Source organism: Bos grunniens, chromosome 10, assembly GCF_055505025.1.
Source record: "Bos grunniens cultivar Pamir isolate PY7600 chromosome 10, Bosgru_T2T1.0, whole genome shotgun sequence".
Taxonomy (NCBI): Eukaryota; Metazoa; Chordata; class Mammalia; order Artiodactyla; family Bovidae; genus Bos; species Bos grunniens.
Genome location: NC_141174.1, coordinates 43,453,953 through 43,477,523, shown reverse-complemented (window position 1 = coordinate 43,477,523; position 23,571 = coordinate 43,453,953). Strand labels below are relative to the sequence as shown.

Sequence of the window (23,571 nt, the reverse complement as noted above, 5' to 3'; positions counted from 1 at the left end):
AAAATGTGTACATCAGAAGTTGGAGATTCAAATATTGACAAAGGCCAGGAAGAAAATTTGGAAGGTGAAAGGGGATAGGCTTGAGTTTATGGCCATCTGAGAAGGTCGGGCAGGGTGAGGGTGCCCATGCTATCCACTCTAGCTGATTTTATTAAGATCCTCAGTCTGTGTCGCCAGGTTCTGTTTTTTTCATGGGAAGCTGAAAATCTGGGTTTTAAAAGGATATAAAAATTTGGCAATCAATTAAAATTAATTAAAATTATTAACAAACTTGTATGATTCACGGGAAACATATCTGCTTACCCAATTTAGCTTTGTTTTACTAGGCTGTGACTTTGTGTAAAAAGTAGATAAATATATATGAACTTGCTGTCTTTCTCATAACTTAAATTTTGGCAGTTGTATTAGAATGACTTAAAATCTTAATGACTGACAAAACCAGGAAGTAGCATACCAACAACTACCATTATAGGCTAACCTGGGGTTAAATGATTACAGACAATATTAATAGCCAATTTAGATAAGGTTTACCTTATATTATATTATAAGGTTTACCTTATTATATTCGGTTGGCCAAAAAATTCGTTTGGGTGTTACAGAAAAACCCAAAAGAACGTTTTGGCCAACCCAGTACTTAACCAAACTAGTTCTTACTGTAATTATGTAAGTGAAATTCTTTTTTTAATTAGAGAATTAAAAAAACTCCACAAAATTATTTTTCTTACTGTAGTTTAAGCCACTATATTTGGACAGTGCTTATGAAAGTAAAGAATAATGTTGTTTTCATTATTTAAATTAATGGTTTTTTTTAGTGTGACTAATAATAATAACAACAACAGTTCACTGCGTGTTTACTGCGAGTGCTTTCAGGTCAGTTCAGTTGAGTTTGGTGTGTGCTTTGCACTGTGGCAAGCATTTTATTTACGATCTCATTTAATCTTCACCAGAAAGATTGAAGGTAGATATTACTGGATTTGTGTCTTTAAGGCGGTGACTGGAGGATGTATTTTTTAGGGGAGGGAGTACCTCTCTCTCTCCTTTCTCTCTCCCTCCCTCCCTCCCAACTCCCTCCCTCCCTTTCTCACCACACCTCCACCCCCAACTAGTGATAGTAAACATTTCTTCATTCTCCAGCTTCTTTAGCATTGTAACCAGTGTTTGAATCGAAACCTTTGTATTTGGGAATCTGAAGATTTTTCTGAATCCCCTTTTCACAGTAGCAGCTATGTGCATCATCCTATTGACGTGTGGCTTTTATGACCTGTGCCAAAGGATCTCTTCAGAACCTTTGTAATTGCAAAAGCGTTATCAGAGAAAGTTAATTTCATTGGTGGGTTTCTGTTTGATTAAACTTGTAAATATTTTTGCCTTTATTAAAGTACATATCACTGTAAATGCATCCTTTCTTCAAAGTCAGCTGAAGTATTGGCATTTAGACGTTTGGCTCCATGAATTGGTCATAACAACTTTTCTTCAACCTTTGAAAATGTTATGTGTGGTCTAGTCTGAGAGAATTGGTAATAATAGTTGACTTTTATTGCATGTGACTTGCAATCTTCTGTGAACACAATAATTTTTCATTTCACTGCTACGTCATAGTGGGATCTTTCTGAAGATACTTTAAGAGTTTGAATTAAGTTTAAGTTCAGGTGAGTACATTGACACCAGTGTAAACAACTCAGCTGAAGTGTGTAATCACATAAAGAAATAGCTTCTCACAGGTTGGTTTGCACATGCTCAGTCAAGTTATTTCTCTGCCTCTTGGCTGTCTAGTTTCTGTTGATATCAGTTGTCAGACTCATCCTAATTTAGAAATGTTGTATGATTTTTCAAGGACATCTCAGGATCTGGGAAATTAATTAATACGTCCATTTGTATATGATGAAATTGAGGTTTTGTGAAGGTTAAATAGTTTTGCACAAAGTAGCAAGGCTATTTAGTGATGAAAGGAAGTTCGTGCTCAAGGTCTGACTTATTCCTAAGTTGTGTGTCTGTGACTACTAAGTACACTGTTTCCTCTATGCAGTTTCTTCAGGTTATAATTTGGTTTGTGATAAGAATAAATATTTGTAATTATCACTACTTTTACTTCTGAGGTATATATGTTGAAACAGTCTGTTGAAATAAATGTCTTCCTTTTTGCCCTAAATGGCTGAAGAACAAAATATAAGAACCTTCAGTACACTAATTGGTCTGCTCAGATTCTTTCCTTTTACTGGTGCTAAGTATTGCAGTAAACATGTCTTCTGATGCTATATAACCAGACTGTAGCCGCAAGTGAACTGCGTTTGAAATGGAGGCTAGCTGGCATATATGGTCCTATATATAGAAAATTGGTGCTTATGATAGTCTAGGAAACCATGCTATTTCATTTGAACTATGGCTTTAAAACATTCTTTCATGATTATGTTAGAAGCGTCTTTGATGTATAAAACAAACCTTAATGTTAGTTGAATGGGAGCATCATAGAGGAAATTGGTCTAGTATAATGCTTTCACTGTGAAACCCAATGATACCTCCATCTTCTTGATGTTACAAGCAAATATAACTTCGGATTGCCAAAGTTTGATTAGAGTCTGTTACTAAATTACTTCCTTACTAGTATTTTTATTAAATATTTCCAGTTTTGTTCTTTCCTCATAAACCTTTATTTTGCTAAGCATTTAACTTGTTTGATTAAATTTTTCATCTCCATGCATAATTTTCATAATTCTTGGTCTAATAGAAGTACAAAAAAGTAATTCAATAAGTCTCATTATACCCTGATGAGTTTGGTGCTAATGTTCATTTTTACTGGTTTTTTGAGAGTTTTTGTTTCAGTTCCTGAGTCCATAGGCCTATGCTAATTTTCATAGTTATATTAAATAATTACTAGCGGAGAAAGCAATGGTACCCCACTCCAGTACTCTTGCCTGGAGAATCCCATGGACGGAGGAGCCTGGTGGGCTGCAGTTCATGGGGTCGCTGAGTTGGACACAGCTGAGCAACTTCACTTTCACTTTTCACTTTCATGCATTCAAGAAGGAAATGGCAACCCACTCCAGTGCTCTTGCCTGGAGAATCCCAGGGACAAAGGAGCCTGGTGGGCTGCCATCTATGGGGTCTCACAGAGTTGGACATGACTGAAGCGACTTAGCAGCAGCAGCAGCAGCAGCTCTATCTTGGTACAGGTGAGGCCAGGAAAAGATGATGAAACAATTGATGTAAGTCATAAATTTAATTTGGCATCTGCCTGTAATGCAGGAGACCTGGGTTCGATCCCTGGGTTGGGAAGATCTCCTGGAGAAGGGAATGGTTACCCATTCCAGTATTCTTGCGTGGAGAATCCCATAGACAGAGGAGTCCGGTGGGCTACAGACCACAGGGTTGCAAAGAGTCAGACGCAACTAAGTGACCAACAGTTTCACTTTTGATGGTTAATATGTACAGGGTTCTTGCTATGAGCTTGTCATTGTGCTGAGTGGTTTACTTGCATTATTTGCATTATGTCATTTTGTTGTCACAATAGTCATCTGGTTAATATAAGGGATTACTCAGCAAACTCATAAGAAAGTGATACATCAATCAAAATGCTAAGTTATTTATTTTTAACTTCTTTTTAAGGAAGGATACAACTGTTTTTGATACATTAAATTAGCTCATTTTGGAAATAAATCAGTGAAAAAATTTCTAGCCTCTAATAAAAGTATCACGGCTTCCCTGGGGGGTCAGTGGTGAAGAATTTGCCTGCCAAGCAGGATATGAGGGTTCAGTGTCTGGGACGGGAAGATCAACTGGAGAAGGAAATGGCAACACACTCCAGTGTTCTTGCCTGGGAAGTCCCATGGACAGAGGAGCCTGGTGGGCTGCGGTCCATGGAGTGGCAAAAGAGTTGGAAATGACTTGGCGACCAAACAACAACAACAACAACAAAAAGTATGCCTCCACAGTTTACAAAATACTTGTTTAAAACATCCTTTATAGGAGCTTCCCTGGTGGTCCAGTGGTTAAGACTCTGCTCTTCTAATGCAGGGGACGTGAGTTTGATACTTGGTTGGGGAATTAAGATCCCACGTGCCCTGTGGGGAGTTCAAAATTTTTTTAAAAAATCAAAAAAATAAGTCCTTCATAATGTTGGAAAGGGATAATTCAGGAGAAATATCAGGCAACTCAAACATTAATATAATAGTTGTCATTTTCTATTATTAAAACTAGTAGAATTTTTGCTTGGAGATAGTTGGAAATGATCTTGTTAATTTATGTACCCAATGATTAGAAGGCTGTATTCCTTTAAATATTCTGTGATTCAAGTTTTCTACTAATTTAAACTCCTCTCAGTTATGTAGTTTGAATTAATATGATAATATCATAAGAGCAGCTTTCTTACATTTTGTGTGAATCAGAGTCACCTTCTCAATAATTCATTTGCCCCAGTTCTTTCCCAGTGGATTCTGATTCAGTAGGTTTAGGGTGAGGCCCTGACATCTATATTTTTAATGTGTTCTCAAAAGTGACTCTGATGGCACACCAAAATTTAAGAATTTGATGCAAATTTTAAAAGATCTATTTCTTACTACTAATACGTTGGATATAAAAACTATCTAAAGATTGTGAGTGTACTACAGCAAAGATTTGCTTGAATAATATATATTTCTTATTTATTTCATTTTTATGTGTAATTTAATATTTATTCAACTCTTTATGGGGTGCATAGGTGAATCTCTACTAAGGAAAAGATGTAAGCGAAAGGAATGGCTTTCTTAATAGCTTTAATAGTTGAGTATACTGCTACTTTGGTATAAGAAGATGAAAGAAAAACTATACAAAAAAACTATAAAAAAAGGTCTTCACGACCCAGATAATCATGATGGTGTGATCACTCACTCAGAGCCCGACATCCTGGAATGCACAGTCAAGTGGGCCAAGCATCATGACAAACAAAGCTAGTGGAGGTGATGGAATTCCAGTGGACCTAAAATCCTAAAAGATGATGCTGTGAAAGTGCTGCACTCAGTATGCCAGCAAATCTGGAAAACTCAGCATGGCCACAGGACTGGAAAAGATCAGTTTTCATTCCAATCCCAAAGAAAGGCAATGCCAAAGAATGCTCATACTACTACTACTACTAAGTCGCTTCAGTTGTGTCCGACTCTGTGCAACCCCATGGACTGCAGCCTACCAGGCTTCTCTGTCCGTGGGATTCTCCAGGCAAGAACACTGGAGTGGGTTGCCATTTCCTTCTCGAATGCATGAAAATGGAAAGTGAAAGGGAAGTCGTTCAGTCGTGTCCGACTCTTAGCGACCCCATGGACTGCAGCCTACCAGGCTCTTCCATCCATGGGATTTTCCAGGCAACAGTACTGGAGTGGGGCGCCATTGCCTTCTCCCAAGAATGCTCATACTACCGCACAATTGCACTCATCTCACATGCTAGTAAAGTAATGCTCAAAATTCTCCAAGCCAGGCTTCAACAGTATGTGAACTGTGAACTTCCAGATGTTCAAGCTGGATTTAGAAAAGGCAGAGGAACCAGAGATCAAATTGCCAACATCTGTTGGATCATCAAAAAAGCAAGAGAGTTCCAGAAAAACATCTGCTTTATTGACTACACCAAAGCCATTGACTATATGGATCACCACAAACTGGAAAATTCTTGAAGAGATGGGAATACCAGACCACCTGATCTGCCTCCTGAGAAATATGTATGCAGGTCAGGAAGCAACAGTTAGAACTGGACATGGAACAACAGTTCAGTCGTTCAGTCGTGTCCGACTCTTTGCAACCCCATGGACTGCAGCACGCCAGGCCTCCATGTCTGTCACCAACTCCCAGAGTTTACTCAAACTCATGTCCATTGAGTTGGTGATGCCATCCACCCATCTTATCCTCTGTCGTCCCCTTCTCCTCCCACCTTCAATCTTTCCCAGCATCAGGGTCTTTTCAAATGAGTCAGCTCTTTGCATCAGGTGGCCAAAGTATTGGAGTTTCAGCTTCAGCATCAGTCATTCCAATGAATATTCAGGACTGATTTCCTTTAAGATGGACTGGTTGGATCTCCTTGCAGTCTAAGGGACTCTCAAGAGTCTTCTCCAACACCACAGTTCAAAAGCATCAATTCTTCGGTGCTCAGCTTTATTTATAGTCCAACTCTCGCATCCATACATGACTATTGGAGAAACCATAGCTTTGACTAGATGGACCTTTGTTGGTAAAGTAATGTCTCAGCTTTTTAATATGCTGTCTAGATTGATCATAACTTTTCTTTCAAGGAGCAAGCGTCTTTTAATTTCATGGCTTCAGTCACCATCTGCAGTGATTTTGGAGCCCAAAAAGATAAAAGTCTGTCACTGTTTCCACTGTTTCCCCATCTATTTGCCATGAAGTGATGGGACCAGATGCCATGATCTTTGTTTTCTGAATGTTGAGTTTTAAGCCAACTTTTTCACTCTCCTCTTGCACTTTCATCAAGAGGCTCTTTAGTTCTTCACTTTCTGCCATAAGGGTGGTGTCATCTGCATATCTGAGGTTATTGATATTGCTTCATCCAGCCCAGCATTTCTCATGATGTACTCTTGCATAGAAGTTAAATAAGCAGGGTGGATATACAGCTTTGACATACTCCTTTCCTGATTTGGAACCAGTCTGTTGCTCCATGTCCAGTTCTAACTGTTGCTTCCTGATCTGCCTACTGATTTCTCAAGAGGCAGGTCGGGTGGTCTGATATTCCCATCTCTTTAAGAATTTTCCACAGTTTGTTGTGATCCACACAGTCAAAGGCTTTGGTATAGTCAATAAAGTGGAAGTAGATGTTATTCTAGAGCTCTTGCTTTTTCAGTGATCCAACAGATGTTAGCAATTTGATTTCTGGTTCCTCTGCCTTTTCTAAATCCAGCGTGGTCATCTGGCAGTTCATGGTTAATGTACTGTTGAAGCCTGGCTTGGAGAATTTTGAGCATTCTTGAGTAGTGTGTGAGATGAGTGCAATTATGCCATAGTTTGAGCATTCTTGGCATTGCCTTTCTTTGGGATTGGAATGAAAACTGACCTTTTCCAGTCCTGTGGCCACTGCTGAGTTTTCCAAATTTGCTGGCATATTGAGTGCAGCACTTTCACAGCATCATTTTTTAGGATTTGAAATAGGGCAACTGGAATTCCATCACCTCCACTAGTTTTGTTCACAGCGATGCTTCCTAAGGCCCACTTGACTTTGCATTCCAGGATGTCTGGCTCTAGGTGAGTGATCACACCATCGTGATTATCTGGGTTGTGAAGATCTTTTTCGTATAGTTTCTCTGTGTATTCTCGTATTGCAAGGAGATCCAACCAGTCCATCCTAAAGGAAATCTGTCTGGAATATTCATTGGAAGGACTGATGCTGAAGCTGAAACTCCAATACTTTGACCACCTGATGCAAAGAACTGATTCATTTAAAAAGACCCTGATGCTGGGAAAGATTGAAGGTGGGAGGTGAAGTGGATGGCAGAGGATGAGATGGTTGGATGGCATCACCAACTCAATGGACATGAGTTTGAATAAACTCCAGGAGTTGGTGATAGACAGGGAGGCCAGGCTTGCTTTAGTCCATGGGGTCGCAAGGAGTCGGACACAACTGAGCAACTGAACTGAGTCACTGATACTGCTACTTAATCTTTTTAAGAATTGATTTATTAAGGAGCAAGCTTCAGGTAATTAGGATATAATTTTTTTTTCCTCTTTATATTATTTTTTTTTCAGTTTTATTTTTTATTTACTTTACAATATTGTAGTGGTTTTTGCCAAACATTGACATGAATCCACCATGGGTGTACATGTGTTCCCCATCCTGAACCCTCCTCCCACCTTTCTCCCCTTCCCATCCCTCTGGGTCATCCCAGCACACCAGCCCCGAGCACCCTGTATCATGCATCGAACCTGGACTAGCAATTCATTTCACATATGATATTATACATGTTTCAATGCCATTCTCCCAAATCATCCCACCCTCGCCCTCTCCTACAGAGTCCAAAAGACTGTTCTATACATGTGTGTCTCTTTTACTGTCTCACATACAGGGTTATCATTACCATCTTTCTAAATTCCATATATATGCGTTAGTATACTGTATTGGTGTTTTTCTTTCTGGCTTACTTCACCCTGTATAATAGGCTCCAGTTTCATCCACCTCATTAGAACTGATTCAAATGTATTCTTTTTAATGGCTGAGTAATATTGGATTGTGTATATGTACCACAGCTTTCCTATCCATTCATCTGCTGATGGGCATCTAGGTTGCTTTCATGTCCTGGCTATTATAAACAGTGCTGCGATGAACATTGGGGTACACGTGTCTCTTTCAATTGTGGTTCAATTAGGATATAATTAAAATAAAAATGTGATACCTATTGTCAAAATCATATGTCTCAAATTGACATGAGAAGGATATTATCATTTTGAGCACTTCAAATATAAAACAGAGTAATTATTCACTGTCATAGTCTGTAGATTCATTAAGGTTTATTTATCTGTAACTCATGTGCCTCTTAAAAGTTTTTCTTTATTTGTACACACTGTTACTTGGTATACTGATTTCTGCCCAAACAGATAAGAAAAATTTTATAGATGATAGCTACTCCTATGAAATTGTATTTTAGCAGGTGCTGATTAGTAAGCTTTGATAAAATTTTGATTTAAAGAAAAGATTACCTCTTTATAAAAAATGTATATGTATATACACTCTGTCAGGGACTAAGTGTGGACATCTATTTAAACTGAGGGAATGTGTTTCTTTTTCATCTTTTAACTCACCTCTAAGTTAAGAAGGTTTCTATTTGCTGGAAGTTACCATCATAGTGTTTGATAATTTTAAGAATTATATTTTTCTTTTGTCTGATATTTCATCTTCTTATACCAAATAAATCTGATTTGCAGTCTAGTTGTGGTTCATTTTTGCTTGTTAGTATTTAAGTTCTTTTGCTTTATTTGATTTGTCATAGTAGTTACCTAGCCAGGTAAGAGATTTACCGTCAGAAAATAATGTATGAGTTCTAGATGTTTAGATACATTTGACCATTTCACTTGACTAGAAAGTTGTGCAGAGGTTTCCTTAAAATATGCTTTTTTATTTTTTTCTTATGCTCTCATTTCACTAATTTTAGAAAAAGCAAACATCTTCCTGAAACATACATATTTGAAATGTTCTCTTAGTATATTTTCCTGTGCATGAAACTAAGGGGAGTTTAGTTAGGAGTCTGTGGCACTCACCTGGGGAAGAAGTAATGGTAGCATGGATTAAGACCTGGCAAAGAGATAATAAGAAGTGAATGGAGTTGAGAGTTATTTGGATCATAGCTCAGTTGGTAAAGAATCCACCTGTAATGCAGGAGACCCTTGCTCGATTCCTAGTTTGAGAAGGTCCACTGGAAAAGCGATAGGCTACCCACTCCAGTATTCTTTGTCTTCCCTTGTGGCTGAGATGGTAAAGAATCTGCCTCCAATGTGGGAGACCTGGGTTCGATTCCTGGGTTGGGAAGATCCCCTGGAAAAGGGAAAGGCCATCCACTCTGGTATTCTGGCCTGGAGAATTCCACAGTCCATAGGGTCACAAAGAGCCAGACACGACTGAATGACTTTCACTTACACTTTATTTGGATATAGAATTGGAAGTTAAAATTGTTAGATGTAGGCCTTAAATATACAGTGTAGTTTTAGTCCTTTTGAAATTAGCTCTCAGAAAACTCTATTTTATGGCTTTTGTTTGCAGTCTCACATTGATGTTGCATTGCTTAGACTTATTTTTTTTCTTGTGGCACAGCTTTATAATCCCTTGACTAAATGAATATCTGTGACTACCCTTCTTTTTGTCTTTAGTGCATCTTTGACTAATTGTTAATACAGTGGTTTTTCCAAAGGTATAATGAGTCTGGTGGCTGTTTCCCTCCTTTCTCCTAATAGTGAATTGGCTTTCAGGGATAAGTTAGTGGAGCTGATAATATTGTTTTGTTTTTGCCTGTTTTTTTTTTTTTTTTAAATTTCAGATTCGAATTCAGGAGATAATACTTCTGAAATGTTATGCTTTTCTTCAGTAAGCATAGTTTCTGTTTTATTGTTGAAATGTTTATATACATAGAATTTTCAGTCTTTTAAGAATACCTCAAAGACAGTTTTTTCCTTATCTTAGTTGAATTTTATGGCATTAAAATTCAAAAGTTAGGTTGAATAAGAGGTCTCAAATATTTTCAAAGATGGTGCAGGTTATCTAGCCTCTCTTTGTATATTACAGCTTGACTTTTAAATCAGCAATGAATATTTATTAGTTATTTTGTTTTATCTAGGAGTTTTATATTTGGATATATCTGTGGATTTATAGTTTTTTTTAATGACATTCTTTGTAAAGTTTTTAGGTTTTCTCTTTTATTCTTATATGTTTCAACACTTCACTGTTACATTGTTCTTAGGATTACTCAGGGGCTACTTTGTTTTCTTACATAATTGGTTTCCTTATAATTTTTTCTTAATTCCTCACCAAAGTACAACTTAAAAAGAAAGCTTTTTAGATGAAAGGCCAGAACTCTGTTATCTTAATGATGGTCATTGCAAAGAATACAAAGATGAAAGTTCGAGTTGTGTCTTGATTATGTGTGATCTCAGAAATTTCTTATGTATGATTATGTTTTAGAAATATTTGCTACTTACAGGTACCATTCATCCAGAGTGAACATTTCTTTTTCATATGGATATTTAAAAGAAAAATCAAAGCAATAGTTAATGTGTTTGAAAACCTCGGTAGTTATTCTATCGAATATATTACTGTTTTATGCCCTACATTTCATTTTATAATTATCTTCCTGAAATTTTCTTAAGTGCTTGGTGATAAAGTGTAATTATTGTTTAAGACAAACAAAAATGAGAGAACCGAAAACATAAAGATTATTTGCATTTTGAATATCATCTGTGGTTTGTATTGTGATCTCTGATTACCCAAGTAACAGAGTCGCAGAGTTACAGCCATATCTCTTGCCATGAGTTCATCCTTGAAAACTAGGGTTTTGTTTAAAAAAAGGAGTTTGTTTAATTAAGGCATATCTGTATTTAGTGAATCCTGTGGTTGTTGATATCCAGGTTGTTCTACTGGAAGTTGGTAGCAGCTTAGCATGTTTCAGAGTAAATGTGTATCTGAAGGGTAGCATGACTTTAGGAGAGAATTATTTTATTTCATTACACTTTTGGTAAAGTGTTACCTCAAATAACACATTTCAGAGAACCATATCATTTAGAAATAGTTTTTTTTGTCATTTCCTTTTTCAGAATTAGTTATATTAAAACTTTTTTTCATAGAAAAATTGGAGAATGAACTTTATACCTTGTACCTGTATTCACACCTGTTAACATCTTGCCACCACTGCATGTTCACACACAGACACATGCTTTTATTTTGCCAAATTATCTGAAAGTAGGTTACAGGCATCATGGCACTTGATCCTTAAATTCTTTAGCATGTATCTACCAAGAACAAGGACACTTCCTACATACTCACTGTTCTATTATATTTTCTACAAACATAAACATTAATTTAGTAATACTATCTGACATGTGATTCATATTCAAGTTTCCTCAACCCCAAAATGTCCTTTATAATGGTTTGTTTTCATCTGGGATCCAGTCAGAATTCACACACTGTATTCAATTATTTTGTCTTTTGAGTCTCCCCCAAACTAGGATAGTCCTGCTGTATTGCCCTTTTTTTTTTTTTTTTTTAATACTTAAAAAAATCTGTTTATTTGGCTGTGGAGGGTCTTAGTTGAGGCCCGTGGGATTTAGTTCCTTGACCAGATCTAGCTCCCTTTGTTGGGAGCACGGAGTCTTAGCCACAGGACCACCAGGGAAGGTCCCCTTGCTTGTTCTTTATGACTTTGAACTCTGTAGATTCATTTGAACATTTTGTCTCTCAAAAACATTTCACCAGTATTTTTTTTTTAACATCCATTGGTGATGCTTTCTGAAATAAGTTATTACACTGGGGGTTACAGTGATAATTTTTCTTCTTTTGTTAATTAATGTCATTCTTCTATCAAGAAGATCCTAGTTCTTTCCCCCTTTCTCTCTTCTTTCATGAGATATTATCATGGATAAGTGGATTTTTAAAAATTCAGTGTGTTTGCTGTCCATTTGCTGTCATTTTTCCTTTTGATGCCTTTTTTTTTTAATGTGTAACATATATATATAGAAAAATCCGTTAATGTATAGTTTAATGAATTGTCACAAGGTAAATACTCTTGTCTAATCTCATTGCTCAGTTCATAAATGGAAAGTACTCATTATGTATACTGTGTCTGATTTACACCACCCAGTATGCTCTTTTGTCAGATTTATCCATGTTTTGTATTTAGTCACTTTAATTGCTATGTAGTATTCCAGTGTGTGAATCTACCGTTTTGTTAACCAGTTTGTTTATTCATTCTACTTTTGACGGATATCTGATTTGTTTCAAGTTTTTGACTAATATGAGTAAAGCTGATATGAATGTTTGTGAGTATATCTTTTGGGATCAGTAGTTGGGTATAGAATTGCCTGTGGGAAAGGATTTTGGCAATTTCTTTACCTAGGCAAGACCTGGAGTGCTGCTGTTTTCAGCTGCCAGAATCCTGTCTGAAACTTTCATGAAATACTGAGAGCATAGTTTTGAATTTTATTTATGTAAATGTTAATGTATTATTTGATATCCAACAGTACCAGATCTATGTGCCACTTATTATAAAGGCAACCCTTGCTCACACAATCCAAAAAGGGAATGTTGTTTATTCTGTCTGCTTGAGAAGTACAGAGCTCCATGTTTTGTTGGATGGGAAATGTATATCAACTCATTTGTAAATTTAGATGGAGTATCACCACATACAGTATTTTATTTTTTGGATTTTAGAATTTTATTAAGATGGTGTAAGTACTTTGTCATATCTGTGACCTTAGGAGATCTTATAAATTTTGCACCTCATAGAACTAAATGAAGGCAGTTTATTTAAACACATGTATGCATACATAGCTGAAACTCCCTTATTGTAAATTGTGGAACTTGTAATCAGCTGTTTATATAGGTATCTACAGCACCACTAGAGACTGAATTTAAAAACCATGTAAAAGCTCTCCTGTATAAGAAAAATGGCTTCCCTGGGGGCTTAGATTGTGAAGAATCTGCCTGCCATGCCGGAGACCCGGGTTCGATCACTGGTTTAGGAAGATCCCCTGGAGGAGGGCATGGCAACCCATTCCAGTATTCTTGCCCGGAGAATCCCATGGACAGAGGAGCCTAGCAGGCTACAGTCCATGTAGTCGCAAAGAGTCGGACACAGCTGAGTGGATAGCACACTCATAAGAAAGAAGCAAGGACAGCAAAAGTAGCAGAGTAAAAACAAACTTCTCTTCATGCTTCTATGTATGTTCATTGATTTTCACTTTTTTTTTTCCAGTAGTGGCTACGGAGGAAGTAGTTACTGCAGAATCTGTGGATGGTGCAATTCAGCAAGTAGTTAGTTCAGGGGGTCAGCAAGTCATCACAATAGTTACAGATGGAATTCAGCTTGGAAATTTGCACTCCATTCCAACAAGTGGAATAGGTCAGCCCATCATTGTGACCATGCCAGATGGACAACAAGGTGGGTAGAAGGCATTTACATAAATGGTGTTTATTGTTAATTCTCAGGAAATTGGACAGTACTTTTTCCTAGGCCATTTAATACAATTCAGATATTGTATGAGCTTGTAAAAACACTATGTGAGAAAAGGCTACTTAAAAAGAAGTTGGACACGGTGGCAACTTTTAGCAGCTTTGTTGATAATTGTCCCATTTTTTTCATTTTGAGTAATAAGAGAGTAGTAATAAAATGGATGAAACATAAGCCCCAGATACATTTTAATCAAACTAAAAGGCTGAGAAAACCACAAAATTCCATATTTTAAGTGATTGCCAAAAACATCTTAAAATCTAAGCCAAGGCAGGAGAACCCTCAGGGAAATCCGTAGTTGTGCATCAAGAAAAGGAGTTGAGCTCAGAAATCAGCAATAAATATACACTTCCAGCAAGACAGCGCCCAGTCTGAGTGGGCAGTGCTGCAAGTAGGGTTAAGATAGACTAGACGTGAAAGCTGCAGGAAGCAGAAAGAGAAGGTGCAGAAAGTTCCTATCTGAGCAAGCATCACCCTGTACCCAGTATTTCCCAATCCCTGCCCTGATCTAAAAGAAAAGTATGTGCACATATAACCTTCTGGAAAATGACTCAGGATTGTAAAGACTAAGTCGTCTTCATGGCCATGAAGAAACTGGGGGAAAGAGAGGGCTGGAGGGAGAAGTCCTCCTAAACTACGTTTGATTGAGAGTGGCAGGGAGGTATGGCCTTGCAGAGAGACTAGGTCTCAAGGGAAGATTTTGTTTCTTTAGCAGTAGAGGAGGAAACGCTTGACCTGTGAAGCCTGGGAGGCTTTTCTCTCATGCAGGTGCTCCAGGATTTGGATCAAGACCAAGTACTTTCACAAGTTTTAAGAACTAATTCTAACTATATAGAAAAGAAGAAGCTTTCACTCCAATTAAAATAAATAAATTTATATTTAAAAAAAGCTTTCAGAGTATTTGTTTTAAGCAAATACAACACTGTTTCCAAAACTTGATATTAAACACACAGACTAATCTCATTGATGAACAAATGGAAAGAAACTCATGTTTTTGGATCAAATGACTCACTGTCATAAAGCTCTCAATTCTTCCTGACCTAATTGATAAGTGTGATGTGATGGGGGCGAAAGGCTGTACTAATTTACTAGGACTGCCATACAAACTATCACAGTCTGGGTAACTTAACAGAAACTTATCTTCTCACAGTACTGTAGGCTGAAAGTCCAAGATCAAGGCACTGGCAGGCTTGGTTCCTTCCGAGGCCTTTCTCCTTGCTTACAGGTAGTTGCCTCCTTGCTGTGTCCTCACAGAGTCATCCCTCAGTCTGTGTGTCTTCTGCGACCCAACCTCTTACAAGGACAGCAGTCACACTGTGTTAGGACCCACTCAAAGGACCTCATTTTACCTGTTTAACCTTTTTAAAGGTCCTGTCTCCAAATGCATTCTGAGGTACTGAGGATTAGGAAGGACTTAAACATTTGAATTTTGAGGGGGACACAATTTAGGCCATAATAAAAACCAATAGGTCTTTTTTTGGAACTTGCCAAACTGATTCTGAAATTTATATTGATGAAACAGGAGGAAGAGCAATGAGGGGAACTTACTGAATATTAGTAGAAACATTTAAAGCCTTCACAATTTAAAATTATAAATGGCATATGATTATATAGACTATGTAGACAGTCCAGTGAAACAAATGTAAACTTCTCAGTTCTTTTTGAGTAAATTTTTAAATGTAGTATGATATGAGTTAAAAGAAATACTTTAATTCTCAATATTTCTAATGTTCTTAATTAATACTGGTTTTACTATTTTTCATGTTTACGTTTACAAATGACAGTAAGAGATTTTTTAATGTTTTGACATTAGAAGCTGTAGGACGGTTGTATTTTCCCCAATGATTAGTAAGATTGTTTTGCATAGTTTAAGCTTGTACACTCATTTTTACGTTCTTGCTCTGTTATGCAAAGCAAGGACAGCCTCTCCCTCTCAGTATATTTACATTTGTATAAATAGATACTAAAAACTGGGGCAAAGTCCAACAACCCAATGGATGAGCAAAGCTTATGAACAGACTGTTCGTAATAGTGTGTCCACATAGTGGAACAGAATGCAGCTAAATTAAAGAAAGCTCTGTAAGTCTTGATGAAAGGTACCTAGATATATGAAGTGGAAACAGCAGATACTTTCATGAAAGAAAGAAAAAAGAGAATTGCAAATTCATATTCATTTTTACATGAATGAACACAAGAACAATGCATAAGAAACCAATAAAAGCAATTACCTGTTAGCAAAATATGCTTGTTAAATATTATTTTGATTTTGAGCCATATGAAGGAATATATTGTCTATAAAATTAAAAAATAGGCACTTTAAATGATAGTTTTCAGTAAAAAGGCAAGAAGTTGAAGACAAAAATATGGACATTTCTCATAAAAAGGAAATCAGTGTTATGAAATAACTGGCTTTGAAATATATTTATCTTAGATGAGTTGCATCAACAATATCAAGACTAGTTTTAATTCTTCTAAACCTATCTGAAAATGAAGTAATGAGTAAATTTTTTCATTTTAGTATTAACAGTACCAGCAACGGACATTGCTGAAGAAACTGTTATAAGTGAAGAACCGCCAGCCAAAAGACAATGTATTGAAATAATTGAAAACCGGGTGGAGTCTGCAGAAATAGAAGTAAGGAGTCTTTTACCCGGTGTGTTTTGCTGCAGTCATCCAAAATAAATTTCATCTGCTTTTTTTTTTTGTCTTTTATATTTATTACTGACAGTATTGTTTTGATATAGAATGAGTACTTTTTTGTCTAATTTTTTTTGCCTTATTCATATAGCAAGCCTTCAATAAATAAATATTGAATGAATGAATGAATGAGTGAAGAATCTGTTTGTAACAGTCTTTCATCATGGTAACATTGGAATGTCTTTGGTCTTTGCACTTCATCCTTTATTTTCTATTAAATTTACATACATCATTCTCACAGTCACTAGAGGGAATGTCACTATATATTGACTAAACATTTTTTTTCTTTCAAAAATGAAATGCAAATGTCTATTTGGGCTGGAAGATCCTCTTAAAGAATGTTGGAGTTTGTCAACTGAGTTATTTTTTTGAAAAAGCCATAGATAACCGCTTATTTCACTGTTGAGTCCATTAAGGAAATTAAATGTAGACTAGCTGTTGATAGGGTCACCTTTTTTTTTACCTCTGCCAATCTAGTTTGAATTGTAAACTAGTTTGTAAATATGACTATTCCATAGTTACCTCGTAGATTTTTTTCTCACATTTCTGTAAATAGAATTGTTCCCCCAAGTTTATAATTAACTACATCAAAATGAAAATAAGATCTTTCTTGAATAACTTTTAAAGAGCAACTGCAATGTAAAGACAAGAAGTTTGGATTTGAAATTAAATGAGCTGGATTTGAATCCCACTTCTTGCCCCTCCTATTAGCTTTGAGGCAAGTTATCTTACCTTTCTGCACTTCTGTTTTATTTTCTCCCACATTTGAATTTAGGATAACAATATCTGCATTTTGGGGTTTTATGAGAGTTGAAAAAGTCAGCCTATTGTTATATTCACATTCATAATATCTAATACATGTGAATAGTAAACATCGGTATTTAGAAATTCTTTGTTAAGGTTCTTGTTATTATACAAAAAAGAGGATTTTAAAAAATGTCACCTAAAGGAAATGTAGTTCTAACTGAGGACAGTTAGAAAATATTGTTGCCCAAATTCATTTACATGTAAGACTAGTGGCCACAATCTCAAAGTATATATTACTGAGTTAAGAAGAATTTAATTCATGGTTTAACCAGATGTTTAGTAATGTTTAATTATTGAGGGTGTGTTGTTTTATTTCTTCAAAATTTAGAGTAATAGACTAAAGTTCTTATAAATTAACCATTTATTTCATTGAATGGTGTCAGTATACTTATTATTTAATAATCTTTAATATCTTTTACAGATAAATCAGTTGATCTTTTTTTTCTGACATAAAATGAAAAAGATTTTGTCATGTACTTTGCTTTAACTATTTAATAAAACACTTTTAAATTACTTGAATTTTTATTTAACATAAACTGACTTAATTCAGCATTTCTTTTAATTGGAGTACAGTTGATTTATGTCAGTTCACCATTTTTAAAACAGTGAATATGCAGCCTGTAGCTTTTATTTACCTAACAACCAGGGAGAGTTGCTGTTTTCTTCAAATTTCACCCTGATTCCACCTACAGTCTTTCAGAAACCAGGGAGAATAATTACAAATAACAAGGAAGTATGAACTGAGATATGTAAAGTAACTAGAACCAAGGAGACAGCACTTCAGGGAGATGGAATTTTACCTTGATATAAAGAACTTAAGGAAGTTAGAGTTTCAGCTCAATTTTTGTAATTGAGTTACCTGGTAATAAAAATCTTATTTACCGTCACCGGAAATGTTCAGGCCAAAGTTGCATAATCTTAGAGCTACTGCAGAGAGACCTTGAAGCATAGAGTGAGCAGAGATGGTAGAGGCGGGCAGGGGATACAGAATGAAGAGAGACCTCCAATGTTTTCATTAAACTGTTTTCTTAGAGTACATGAAGTAGTTCTTTGGATTTTATTTTCGTAGATGACCAGTAGAGTTGTCTTAGGGATATATTTTTATATTCCTTTCTAAGTGATTGCTTGGCCAAAAACCTCAAGAGTTTCTCAAAATCAGTGGTTCTTAACTGGAGCAATTTTGACCCCAGGGGACATTTGGCAATATCTGGATACATTTCAGGTTGTCACAATGAGGGAAATGCCACTGACATTTAGTGTATGGAGGCTGGGGTTGCTGCTAAACGTTCCATAGGGTGTGTTTTGCCTTCTGTTCAGCCTTCATAGTGGAAAAGCAGCCACAGACAGTTTGGTAATGAGTGGATATGGCTGTATTTCTGTTAAACTTTATTTATAAAAATAGGATCATGTTTGGCCCATGGCAGTTAGAGGATGTTTGCACACAAGCCGACAGCTCACACACCCTGCCTCAGTTTCTTTTTTAAAAAAATATTTAATGGTTAAGAATATGAGTCTGGAATCAAATTTAGGTTTGAATGATAATTTTCTGAGTGTGATTGGTCAAGTTATTTAACCTTTCAAGGCTTGGCTTCCCCATCCGTAAGAAGGGGAAAATAATAGCACCTACATTATCAAATTGTTGAAAGGTTCAAGTGAGAATGCATGTGAAGGACTAGTACAGTGGTGAGCATATAGTAAATGCTCAGTAACTTGCTATTATTATTATCTTCTAAAAGTTACACTGAGGTATGATAGAAGATAAATCACTATTATGATTTTTTTGCTTTATAATGTAAAATAAATTGGAATATTAAAAAATCATATATAAAACTGTTAAAAGATAATTGCTAATAGTTGAAACAGAATTTGAGAATCCTATTTGGAAATAAAGCAAATTTGAAGTCTTTGTCCCATTATTCTATTGCCTAATGTAATAATAATATATCGTTGGGCATGAAGTTGTAGTGTAAGATAAATATCTTCCTTACTGGTTTCATAAACTGAAATAATTGTGAATCTCTTGCTCTGTCTAAATGTGAATAAATAGCTAATTTTATAAGATACCTTGAAGTTTATTTTTTCTAATATTTCCTACCAAATTAGGGCAAGTTTTTATCTATATTCAAAACTTTGACTGGCAAAGGATCTTATTAGGACAGGTAAAATTGTAAAACATTTAAATGCACAGCTGTGTGTTCTCCTACCAGAGCAAGGTGGTCTAGCTTGTACCCTTTCTAAAGTCCTGCAGGTCACTGACAGGGACTGGTATCCATTGCTTATATGAGGTTGGCATCTTGCCTGTAGTAAGGAGAAAAGAGGAGCAGGGTAAGGCTTAGGCATTTCTTAACTTGGAGATGATGGGCACACCTTTCTTCTACTGTACATTTTATGTAATTGGACAATTTGGAGACTACATGTGCAATCAATCACTCCAACTTTTGGTGGGCTCATGGGAAAAACTAATATTGGATCTAGCTTCATTCCCAGTGTAGGGAAGGCAGTGGGATCACAGGAAGGCAGGACTATTAGACATGTTCCTCCTTATGGACCATGTGAATAGTGAAGGGAAGGGAATCTTTTGGTGTTCCCAATGGACGTGGGTCAAAGAGAGAGTGGAAGAGACCCTCATAGTGTTCTCTTTCCCAGTAAGCTGCCGACCCCTTGCCTTTACCTTCAGTTCTCTCTGGTTAAGTGTCTTGTCCAGTGGGAACCTGGCCTCATTTTGTGACTAGTAGTTCTGCTCTTGGCCCCCACCTCATTCAGAGGGCTTGTGCTTCTGAGATGAGATTGAGCTTGGGTCTGTGCAAGTTGAGTTTTTGTCCATATGCTTACTGGAGGTATGGGAAAGGAGTTGACATGTTTTCCCTTAGACAACTGTATAAGGGCAGAGTGAGGAGGAGGAGAAAGAATATCATTTTCATTGGACCAGATGAGTGTTTCACCTCTCAATTTATTCAGGAACTTAATACACGTGGTTTACAATATATAATGGATCACAATAGAGAAATTAATATTTTACTGATTTGTAAAATGGTATAATTTAGGAAATACTCATCTAGACCAGCCCTCTTCATTTTGAAGGTGAGGAATCTTGCTTGCTATCATAGGAAATGATAGTTTTAAACACAGTAACAGTAGAACCTCATAAACCTGACTCATTGTGTTATGGGAAAGCTACATCATCTCTGAGCATCATTTTTCTCATCTATAAAATGGGCATAATATCTATCTTACAGACTTGTTATTGGAAATTACCTTGTTAATCAACATATATAATGGGTTTTCAATGAATACTATTTTTTTTATAATTAGTAGCTTTTTAACATCACAGATAAAGATGTAAAGAGGTATGGCTATATATTTCCCTATTTAAGTTTTTCACTAGTTTTTATAGTTGGTATAAAAGTACAGGTACCCAGTTTGGGTTCATCATGGTAGTTTTATTTCGAATTAGCAAATAATTTCCTTGAGGTCAGAAACTAGTCTTTATCTCATATTGAGGAGCTCAAAATGAGGGCTTTAATTATAAGAGAATTGGTTGAAAAGGCAAGATGTCTCAGAAATACCAATAGATGGCTACTTTTAACTACTACAGGTTTCTTTATTTGTAGGATATATACTTGAATGTGTTAATGTATTTGTGCAGTTATGAAAAAAAAAACTTTTTTTTTGTTAATTAGGAGAGAGAAGCTCTTCAGAAACAGCTGGATGAAGCTAATCGAGAAGCACAGAAATACCGACAGCAACTTCTAAAGAAAGAACAGGAAGCAGAGGCCTACAGACAGAAATTAGAAGCTATGACGCGTCTTCAGACTAATAAAGAAGCTGTTTAATTGAAATGAACATATAGTTTGAGTTTACTTTTGGTCAAGAAAGAATACAATCTTGAACTGTACACGATAAGGTGCAGTCATGGAAAGACAGGATAATTGAAGAGACTGCAGATGGATAATTGGACTTAAGCCATGAGCTCTGAGTTCTTGTAACATAAAACTTTAGAAGTTGTGAAATGTATTTAAAACTGAATTCTGTAAATAGTTTGTTTTTTTTTTTTTACAGTTCCAAATGAGTTGATAAAGATTGTTGAAGAGATCCAAAAACACAATAAGCCACCGTTTTTGTGAATTCTTTTTGATATTAGTACAAACCTTAATTTCTCAGAAATGGAACAGTTTTAAGGGTGATCGTTGTTGATTAGACCAAATGTGTAATAATTATGTGGTGGACTGATGCTGGAATTACTCCTGTTGGTATAAACTTCTATATGAAGAGAAGATTTCTACCAGGAAATCTTTGTACAGCTTTAAGTTGTCTCAGATTCTCTGAAAACATTTTTTAGAAAGCAGATTTTTATATTTGTTCAATTTCAGCTATACCCAAGTAGATTTACATGTATATGAAGCAAATATTTTTTAAAACTTTCTGTTTGTACATATTCTGCATGTTTTATAATTTTGGAATGCATCACTTGCATAGGTATTATTTTTCCCACAAAGATGATGAAAGTTACTAGGAAAGAAAGAAACCCTTTTATTCTGTAGGTCCTTGAAACTAAGTAAGCTAGCAGCTGGTTTTATTGGAATGACAATGTTCTTGGAAGGAGCAGCTTACAAGATATCTTGAATTTTCAAACTGCAAAATTTATGCTTTTTTGAAAATTTCGTAGTGGGGATGTGAAACTCTTCTGTGCCTTCCATCATGATTTCCACATGAAAGCACTTTAAGGCACTGGATTTTAAGATAATGTTTTTGGAAAACTCAAAACATGGGTTTCTGAAATACTTCATGGACTCATTTCCCCCCCCAGGAAATTATTCTTACAGAAAAGAAAAAAACTGCTTTTGTATGTAGAACAAGAACTTTTTGTACTACAGTGATGCTATAGATATGTCTAACATAACTTTATCTTCTCCCTGTGAAAGCTGTAAGTCTGTGCTGTGACTGGCTCTCATCACAGTATTGTTGAATTCCACAAATGTATGGACATTAAACTCTGACATACTGTTGCTTTTTTTGTAAAACATAACTTCAAGCTCTTTTCTTGGTTTATTTTTTAATGTTTTATTGCTTTATGAAAATGTTTAACCCTAAGACCCTTCTAGATTACCTATACTGTATAAAGAAGCAGTTACCCTTAAAACTGTACTCTGACCTACTTTTCTATTTTACAATTAAATATCTTTTCCACATATGTTCAGTGTAGACTTATATTTTTGACCGCATTTTTTCACACATTAAAAAGTTTGTTCTGTGTATTATGGCAATATTCCACCCTTGCTGTTGAGTCACTAAGTCATGTCCAGCTCTTTGTGACTCCATGACTACAGCACACCAGGTCTTCCACTGTCCCCTGGAGTGTGCTCAAAGTCATGTCCTTTGAGTGAGTGATGCTATCTAACCATCTCATCCTCTGCCACCCTATTCTCCTTTTGCCTTCAGTCTCTGAGCATCAGGATCTTTTCCAGTGAGTTGGCTCTTCTTATCAAATGGCCAAACTATTGGAGCTTCAGCTTTAGCATCAGTCTTTCCAGTGAATATTCAGGGTTGACTTCCTTTATAATTGATTGGTTTGATCTTGTTGCAGTTCAAGGACTATCAAGAGTCTTATACAACAATTTGAAAGCATCAATTCTTTGACGCTCAGTGTTCTTTATGGTCCAACTGTCTCATCCATATGTTATTACTGGAAAAACCATAGCTTTGACTATACTGACCTTTGTTGGCAAAGTGATGTCTCTGCTTTTTAATATGTTGTCTAGGTTGTTCATAACTTTGCTTCCAAGGAGTGAGCATCTTTTAATTTCATGGCTGCAGCCACCATCTGCAGTGATTTTGGGGCCCAAGAAAACAAAATTTGTCACTGCTTCCACTTTTCCCCCTTCTATTTGCCATAAAGGGTTGTGACCGGATACCATCTTAGTTTTTTTCTTAATTTAGTTTTTTTCATGTTGAGTTTCAAGCCAGCTTTTTTACTCTTCTCTTTCACCCTCATCAAGAGGCTCTTTAGTTCCTCTTCACTTTCTGCCGTTAGAGTGGTATCATCTCCATCTTTGAGGTTGATATTTCTCTTGGCAGTCTTTATTCCAACTTCTGAGTCATCCAGCCTAGCATTTCTCATGATGTACTTACTCTACATAGACTCGATGGACGTGAGTTTGAGCAGGCTCTGGGAGTTGATGGACAGGGAAGTCTGATGTGCTGCAGTTCATGGGGTCGCAAAGAGTTGGGCACAACCGAGTGACTGAACTGAACTCTACATATAAGTTAAATATGCAGGGTGACAATATATAGCCTTATTGTATGCTTTTCCCAATTTTAAATCAGTTTGTTCCATGTCCGATTCTAATTGTTACTTCTTGACCTGCATACAGGTTTCTCAGGAGACAGGTAAGGT

At 36.2% G+C, this 23,571-nt stretch overlaps 1 protein-coding gene across 36 annotated transcripts in view; it reads left to right on the top strand.

Moving 5' to 3' along the window:
• Nucleotides 1-22,368, top strand: part of GABPB1 (GA binding protein transcription factor subunit beta 1) — a 72,377-nt gene extending 50,009 nt beyond the window's left edge. For 18 of the 36 annotated variants that reach the window (XM_086320894.1, XM_086320880.1, XM_086320869.1 and 15 more), the window contains 3 exons: nucleotides 13,419-13,604; nucleotides 16,192-16,307; nucleotides 20,858-22,368. In XM_086320894.1, coding sequence (XP_086177020.1) covers nucleotides 13,419-13,604; nucleotides 16,192-16,307; nucleotides 20,858-21,010 — 455 coding nt within the window. In that variant the 3' untranslated portion in view covers nucleotides 21,011-22,368. Of the gene's footprint in view, nucleotides 1-13,418; nucleotides 13,605-16,191; nucleotides 16,327-20,857 lie in introns of all 36 variants that reach the window. The other 18 variants (XM_086320870.1, XM_086320868.1, XM_086320908.1 and 15 more) reach the window with 3 other exon arrangements.
• The last annotated feature ends 1,203 nt before the right edge of the window (nucleotides 22,369-23,571 follow it).